The sequence below is a fragment of the Lytechinus pictus genome, chromosome 5, assembly GCF_037042905.1.
Source record: "Lytechinus pictus isolate F3 Inbred chromosome 5, Lp3.0, whole genome shotgun sequence".
Classification (NCBI taxonomy): domain Eukaryota; kingdom Metazoa; phylum Echinodermata; class Echinoidea; order Temnopleuroida; family Toxopneustidae; genus Lytechinus; species Lytechinus pictus.
This window is the reverse complement of record NC_087249.1, coordinates 27,138,952-27,147,134: the sequence shown is the minus strand read 5'-3', so window position 1 is coordinate 27,147,134 and position 8,183 is coordinate 27,138,952. Positions and strand designations below refer to the sequence as shown.

Sequence of the window (8,183 nt, the reverse complement as noted above, 5' to 3'; positions counted from 1 at the left end):
TGATGGAATTTTCTATTCTAATGGATTTAAATATTATTTCCTGAATATACAGAACCAGGTTATTTTACAAGTTTATGGCAGGGGAAACATGATGTGACTATGAGCCTGTTCAGACCGGCAGAGATAGCACGATCTAGCGCGCGCTAGATCGCGCTATCTCTGCGGTGTGGAAGGTACAACGTCGTTTCGGTCCGCCTAACAGCGAGCCACGGCGAGCCAAAACGGCGTGCCACTGGAGCACCTTTTGGGGGTGGTCCACGAGAGATAGCGCGGTCTAGCGCGCGCTAGATCGCGCTATCTCTGCCGGTGTGAACCCGAGCTACGATAGCACGCCGGAAGTCATCGTGCTGCGATCCTGCTGTGATCACGTCCACAAACACAGTTAAAATACAAGAGTCTAGAATCTAGATTAAAGGTCAAGTCCACCCAAGGAAAATGCTAATATGAATAAATAAAGAAATATCAAACTAGCCTGGTGCTGAAAATTTCATCAAAATCGGATGTAAAATAAGAAAGTTATGACATTTTAAAGTTTCGCTTATTTTTCACAAAACAGTGATATGCACAACTAGGTGAGTCAGTCGATGATGTCCATCACTCACTATTTCTTTTGTTTTTTTATTGTTTGAATTATACAATATTTCATTTTTTATATATTTGACAATAAGGACCAACTTGACTGAACCATATAGTATTAAACAATGCTAATACCACATGTTCAGGGAGGAATTAATCTTTGTATCACTTGACAATGAGGAGAAAATTAGAATATTTCATATTTCATACAATAAAATACAAAAGAAATAGTGAGTGGATGACGTCATAGTCTCCTCATTTGCATATAAGCCAGGATGTGCATATAACTGTTTTGTGAAATTAAGCGAAACTTTAAAATGTCATAACTTTTTTATTTTACATCCGATTTTGATGAAATTTTCAGTGTTATGCTTGTTGGATTTTTCTCTTTTTATTCAAATCAACTTTTTGTTGGGGTGGACTTGTCCTTTAATCAAATTAGAAATACATGCACAATGTATACAACGCCATGAAATAAACGTAGGCCGGCTAGCATAATAGGCACAGCGATATCGAGCTCTCAACTAACTAGTACGGGTTCGTAATTAATAGCGCGCGAAATCTTTGACCGCTCTGACCTCATGACGTCACGTCATGGCAACAGGACCTCTCAAAAAAGGGGGTGCTACGATAGACCGCGCTATCTCACTGCGGTGTGAATCCGGCGAATGCCAATGGGCGGACCGTGGATCGCGCTACGATAGCGCGATCCACGGTCCGCCCACGGTCCCCCCTTGCGGTGTGAACAGCCTCTATTGGAGCTTGGCAGGCTAAAAGATAGCTTGTTGGTTGTAAAGACTGGCACTGCACCATTAAGGAAATGAGTAGCACACTCCCCCTCTGAATGACCCCTAGATTTAGGGTAAGCTTATACAGGGTGACACACCACCTATCCCTCTTGATCCCTCAGCAAGCAGGCTGAAGCCAAGTAATATTTGATCAGAAAACAGCCATACATTCCCATTTAGCCTGTAAGGAATTTTACAGAATGTATTCATTTTGAAAAAAAATTCTTCTTGAATGCTTTCCCAATTCCGAGAGGTGTGAAGATTAGGTTTACAAAGTACTATTAACTATTATCAATGGTGGTACATGACACGATAATCATCATTACCGATTACTTTAAAAAAATTATCACCCTGTGTATCTGATTACCTATGTAAGGATTTCCAATTCTATCAATGATCTGCACATGCTACGTAGGCCTCATTCATGAGAATAACAATTAAAAGCTAATTTGTTTCAATAGTGAATCAATACCATGAAATAATTGTAATTTCTCTGAGGTCTCCCCTTCCCCTGATTCCCAAAACATGGCAAATTGACCCATCAGTAAAAGACGGAAGGAAATTGGAAATGATTATCATTCATCTACTGCGGCGGCGAATCATGCAACATGGGAGACAGCAACTCTGAATGAAATGGGTGCAAAGCGGCGATAAGCTGAAGGCCCTTCACAAGTGATTATGAGGTCTATTATCACATTCTTGGGATTGAACGTGGGATGTTGTGAGGTTGAACCTAATCAGCCACTCCAAGCGAGAAACGTGGGATGACACTCAAGTGCATTTGACTTTCAGAGAAGCTAAACCTGAATGACTGCTTCAGTGGATAACATCCCAGGCCTATTTTGCAAGTAATGCTTTCAGATTCAAAACAAATAAATACAAGCAACTTCTTCATTATGGCTTAATATCATGTGCGGATTTGTCTAAAAGATACTGTTTTCTATTTTTTGTAATTTACAAAAAGTAATAATTTAAAAAAAATGTAAATGTAGTGATAGTAAAAAAATATGAACAGATAAAACGAAGAGGAACAGTAATGGTAGAGAAGAGGATAAGGCACAAAAATTAAAACTCACAAATAAATTAGCAAAATACTAAACATGACCCAACAGACATAGAGGATGCAAAAATCAATTAATGTAAAATGAGAATAAAGTTATTACCTTATCAACCTTAGCCTTCTTTCCTCCATGTTTCCTTCCACTACAGCTGGCCTCTCCACTCCTCTTCCCGACTGCACCATCCACCTTACAGTCTTTCTCCATTTTTGTCTTCTTACTGTTAACCTCCTCTCCTTCCCCCTCCTCACCAGGGCTCTTCTGTTGACTGTTCCCTTCTCCAGGAAGGTGCAGGGTGCTAGGTCTGGTTGGAGGGGTGTTCTGAGGGGGTATAGACGTGGTAGCAGGAGAGGGGTTGAGAAGGTTCGTACTGGGAGTCTTTAACTGCGACGTGTTGCTCATGGTTGCCATGGGTTTAATTGCAAGGTTCGGGACAAGCTTATCAAGTTTTAACCCGGGATTCATCTCTCGCTTCGCACCACTGCTATTGCTACTTCCACTCTGGGTGCAGGGTGCTGCAACAATCTTAATCGGTTTTCCAATCAGGTCTTCGGTCCTCCCCGACCGATCCGGAGAGGCGTAAGTGCCAGATACATCGTCCATAGTGGGCGAGGATCCTGTGCTTGCATTCGAGTCCTTGCGAACGGTGATAGGAGACACCCCTTCACCTTTGGTGATACTACTGCTAACTTTGCGTTTGATCTTCATCTTGCCGACCTTCATGGGGCTGGCATCCAGATGCGCAGGAGCACCTTCATGGTGACCATCTTTCTCCAGATCAGCATCAAGGTCGATGATGAGATTACCCAATCCTATCTCCCACTCGTCGCTGCTGTCGTAACTTGGTGCATTGGTATCGTCCCGAGTGTGGCTACTGTCCATCTTGTGACACTCGGGCCGAGATGCCTTTTGGAGTAAGCTATCGTGTGGAGTGCGACAAAGAGCCGCACTGTGACACCTTCTTCGGTAAGGCTGGTAACGATCACATCTGGGCTACGGGAGCACAGACAGCAATCAAGAAGCCAAAACTCTGGTCGGGACACAAAATCACTACTGATATCAGATTGCTGTATCACTTTTGCACATATTCAACACCATAGGCTCCAAGAACTTGGGAGAGATCCAGTGAGTATAAATCCAAACAAGTCACTGCACCTGCAAAACACAGAAATGAACAAAGAATGTTGAAATACCAGCTTTACACCATCATCTCAGCACCCCATTCGATCAAAAGAGGTGGAAATATTCCCTTCAAACACACACACACTCACAGTACACATTGAGCAGGCATTAGTTGACAGGTGAAATTTCCTGTTGTGTGAGTGGTTCGCTATTTGCTTTCTCACACAGGTAGGAGGTAGCCTCCACACAAGACCTCCTCACCCACTCTTAATCCCCATGAACAAAAATAATGCTATTATCTTCCTTAATCACCTCTTTAAAGGGCAATGCTCATCATTCTTTGCAAACAATCCAGGTAATCCGATTACTGACTTGTCATACAACCTCCTAGTCTTATCTTCCAAACCCAATGAATCCTTCCTATAAAGCGCAGAAGTTGTTTACAGTCTAGTTCACTGCGACTAGAAGCATTTTGCAAGTTTATACAGTCACCTTGACTGACCTTCCCAATGAGGCCCTGTGTTCATTGTCAGACGATCTGCAGACTGTTAGAAATCTTTCTAGTTCATCATTGTCAAACAGTTTTGACTCCTATCAACAATTACAATATGCTGTTTGGAATGCTCCCATTATTATTCCTATAAAAAAATACATGGGCAAATAGATGAAAATATGAATGCTGTAAAAATGATGATTTAATCAAAGCAGCTTCCTTTCCCAATTTTCTTTTGTAAGCCAGTTTAAAAACTAATCCCTTGGTGGTAAAACACACACCATTTTCTCACAAGCCAACACAACAGTTCTGAATAGTAGCATTGAAAAGGGAGACTATTTGCTCTCATGCTTGGGCAAATTGGCATCTGTTATTATTCTCAAGTTTATGGGTATAACAATATCAATGGCATTCAAGCAAATATTGAAACAAAATATGGAAGCTTGAATCCAAATAATGCTACATTGATCTCAATGACACTTGTCTAGGCAAGACAGAAAAGAGAAGAGTGCTTTGTTCTTGACCTCCATTCAAAACCTGAATAAACTGATTAAAATTTATATATGTTCACTTTAATTCAATTAAGAAGCAATTAGTTGTCCATCAGAGGCTTTTACTTCTCATAATTAAGCAACTCCCAGTGGAAATGATACAAACAGTTCAGAGCGCTTCATAAAATGACTAAATGGCTATCAAATTAGGTCTCTGTTGCATTCTATACAGCTGTCATGAATAACAATAGGATAAAAGCCGAAGAGGTTACAAGTGAGTTCCTTCGGCCTCTTTGGCTGGCCCCATTCAATTCATGTAGAGCATAAGGAAGGTGATGAGAAGAGGATTAGATGTGGAGACAGACAAATTCCAAGTGAGAGAATAAAAGGTAAGGAAAGAGGGGAATTAGGTTCAGACGGGAGCACCTGTTATAGGAAGAGGAAACGGGTGAGTGAGAGGTATATCACAGCACCTCTACCCCCCTGAAAGATTGCCAAGGGCTTCCCCCTGCGCACTGGGTTTATGGGAACCCTCAGAACCATATCCAAGTCTGAATCTAAACCACAACCCCCCTTTAAATAATAGACATCTCATTCTCAGGCGAAAGTATGCATTTTGAAAAACAACTAATACACCCCTTTTCCTGTGGATAAAAATAACATCCCGTGGATAAAAATAACATCCCATGTAGGAATTGCTTCAAATGGCTTAACCGATTCACAATTTTAAAGGGATGGTCCGGGCTGAAAATATTTATACCTAAATAAATAAAGTAAAATTCACAGAGCAAAATGTTGAAAATTTCATCAGAATCGGATAACAAATAACGAAGTTATTGAATTTTAAAGTTTATCAATATTTTGTGAAAACACTTATATGCACATCATCATGAATATTCATTAGGTGGGCCGATGATGTCACATCTCCACTTTCCCATTTCTTATGTTATTACATGAAATCATAAAAGTTTAATTTCTTCATACATGTGTAAATGATGCGTCTACACTATGATGAAATAAGTTGCGGCAATAAGTAACTAATGCACTTAATCAGTTGTCAATCCAATTGTTTTAGTTTTTGGTAGAAAAATTTTGAATAAAGCTAATTTCATATAATAAAATACAAAAGAGAAAGTGGAGATATGACATCATCAGCCCACCTAATGAATATTCATAAAGATATGCCTACAACTGTTTCACCAGAATAATGCAAATCTTTAAAATTCAATAACTTTGTTATTTGTTATCCGATTTTGATCAAATTTTCAGCAATTTGCTCTGTGAATTTTACTCTATTCATTGAAATATAAATATTTCCAGCCTGGACCATCCCTTTAACAAATAAAATACTAAAGATTAAGATATAACCCCCAAAATTTCACTAAAAATATGTTAGAATACTTAAGTTCAAAACTTGCTTATATTATTTCCCTGCGTGATGCAAATAGATTGAAGTTAACAGACACTGAGATATACAAAGTATCAATCTCTTTGTCTGTGCCGAGTGAGGCCAACAAGATACAGCATGACAGGATTTTTGTCAACAACACCTCTGCCAACATATAGGCTAAGTTGATATCTACAAGAGGTGTGAACATCATACTTTATCTGAAAGAACTGAAGTCTACACATCTTATTTTTTTGTTAAATAGAAGGTTAACCTTTCCATTCAATAGTGGGAATACAATTTCCAACCATGATGTGAACCAGAGAATTTATGTAGAATTGTTGACAAATAACTTTGGAAAATTTGCAGAGTTGATATTTCAGACATGAAACAGATTTTTTTTTAAGTCTTGATGTTTGTCACTGACTGCCGAAGCAATGTGCATTTCTTTGTTGCGATATCGTCTGACTAAGACCAGAAATGACTAAGACATGAGGCTCTGTTAGCTGAGCGACACCCGTCCAAACGAAGACGGGTAATGCGCCATTTCCTTCAATGTGATCACAGCTATCATGTTCTGAAGCCTGGGATCTTTTATGGAATGTTTATGTTTTGCTCGGATAAAGTGTTCCAAGAAGCATTAACTCTTGAACAAAATTTCAATGAATGACTTTATTCAAAATAGGCAATTAAATAAGCATGGATTTTGTTTGAGGGGAGGGGGGGGGGAGGGAGTATGGACGCTTTGTCTGGACATGCACCAACCCACATTATAATAATTAGTAATATAATTAAGTAAATTTATGAAAAGGAATAGAGGGGGAAGAGAGTGATCAAGTGTCTGGCAATGAAAGGTGCCCACAACACAGTACATATAATGAGATCAAGAAAATATCAAATTAATGTCAAGGAGTTAGGTCCTACATCTTTCTGGTTCTCAACATTGATATGTTTCATTCACAAAAAGGTTGATATCAATAGCATGCCTCCTTTTGTACAACAGTTTGCTGCCATGCTGCTGATAGTGATAACTACGTTCCTGCGTATTAGGTTCAAATTCAAACCTTGTTGATTACTAATCTTGTATCAAATACACCCAAACATTAATTGGACATGAAGCTAGTCCGTGGGGATGACGTAAAACAAACCTTATCTTTGGCATCATGGATGTGAAATTGAAACCAATAGATGAATTAACCTCTCCATGCCAAAATAAATCAAATGAAAAGCAATATAGTCTGGAAATTATATCTGTATACACCTATCATATTTATAATGGGAGATTGATGAAAACAGGGCAGGTATACCCAAATCTTTTATCAACAATGAACCGACACAAACCAAAGAAAGAAGACATAATGAAATTACTTTTGTTTTTTTTCTCTTATCTACAAAAACAACATTGGTAGGGCTATCATATTCTTCGCTTTATTTCACCATTATCACCATGACATGAACTCAATGGCAGATGAAGGAGTATAGAATTACGATTTTATTTTCTTCAAAAGTACAAAGCTCTACTCTGCCTCTCCGTTAATTTGAAGTAATAAGGCGACAATCCGGTCTCTTTGGGGGCATAACAATCCATTTCCTACATGTGTGATTCCATCATTCCCCCGTAAATACGCATACCCCAAATGATACCATAAGCAGGGGTGCTGGAGGGAGGAGAAGGGGCCTGTCAGCACCCCCATCTCTTGGGAGGAATAGGGTTTTGTTGACGAGCTTAATCGTGACACCGATTGTGCTGTGTAACGTAGATCAAGCCGTGATTGATGAAAGCTCAATTTCCATTTTTCTTTATCCACCTCCATCTTTTCATCCATGTGTCATCAGAATGATAACGACTATCCATCTTTTATACCCGACCACAAACAACCATTTCCCTGTCTCCACATTCACAAAAGATTAAATAACTTCCAAAAAATAATTTTGCACACCTCAATCAATTTTCAGTCACTGATGTGTACCCTTCCGTCACGTTCTGCCAGTAATTTCAATTTCGTTTCCACAAACAGATCAGTTTTATGACTCTTTTGTTTTGTGGTGGGGTATAAACCGCACAATAATCAAGGTAATCATGCATGTCTTTATTCAATAAGCTTACACACCTAGTACCAATGTGTCTGACAACTTTATCGTGATTTTCAAACATCAATGCTCCTCTGCTGACATCAATGACCAGATATTTGGTTTCATTCATGGTTTCACATCAATTATGAAGTACTTTCTATCCTTGATATAACTATGGAGATATTAGACTTACAA

General features: G+C 39.1%; 1 protein-coding gene across 2 annotated transcripts; it reads right to left on the bottom strand.

Moving 5' to 3' along the window:
- Positions 1-1,393: 1,393 nt before the first annotated feature.
- LOC129262197 (zinc finger protein 609-like) lies at positions 1,394-4,123 on the bottom strand. Of its 2 annotated transcripts, none has more exons than XM_054900275.2 (2): positions 3,857-4,123; positions 1,394-3,577 (listed from the first exon to the last, which is right to left on the bottom strand). In XM_054900275.2, the coding sequence occupies exon 2, from the start codon at positions 3,302-3,304 to the stop codon at positions 2,495-2,497; it is 810 nt and encodes a 269-aa protein (XP_054756250.2). In that variant the 5' UTR covers positions 3,305-3,577; positions 3,857-4,123; the 3' UTR covers positions 1,394-2,494. The 2 variants fall into 2 exon arrangements, with proteins under 2 accessions (XP_054756250.2, XP_063956199.1); XM_064100129.1 differs by lacking the exon at positions 3,857-4,123 and adding an exon at positions 3,694-3,761.
- Positions 4,124-8,183: the final 4,060 nt, after the last annotated feature.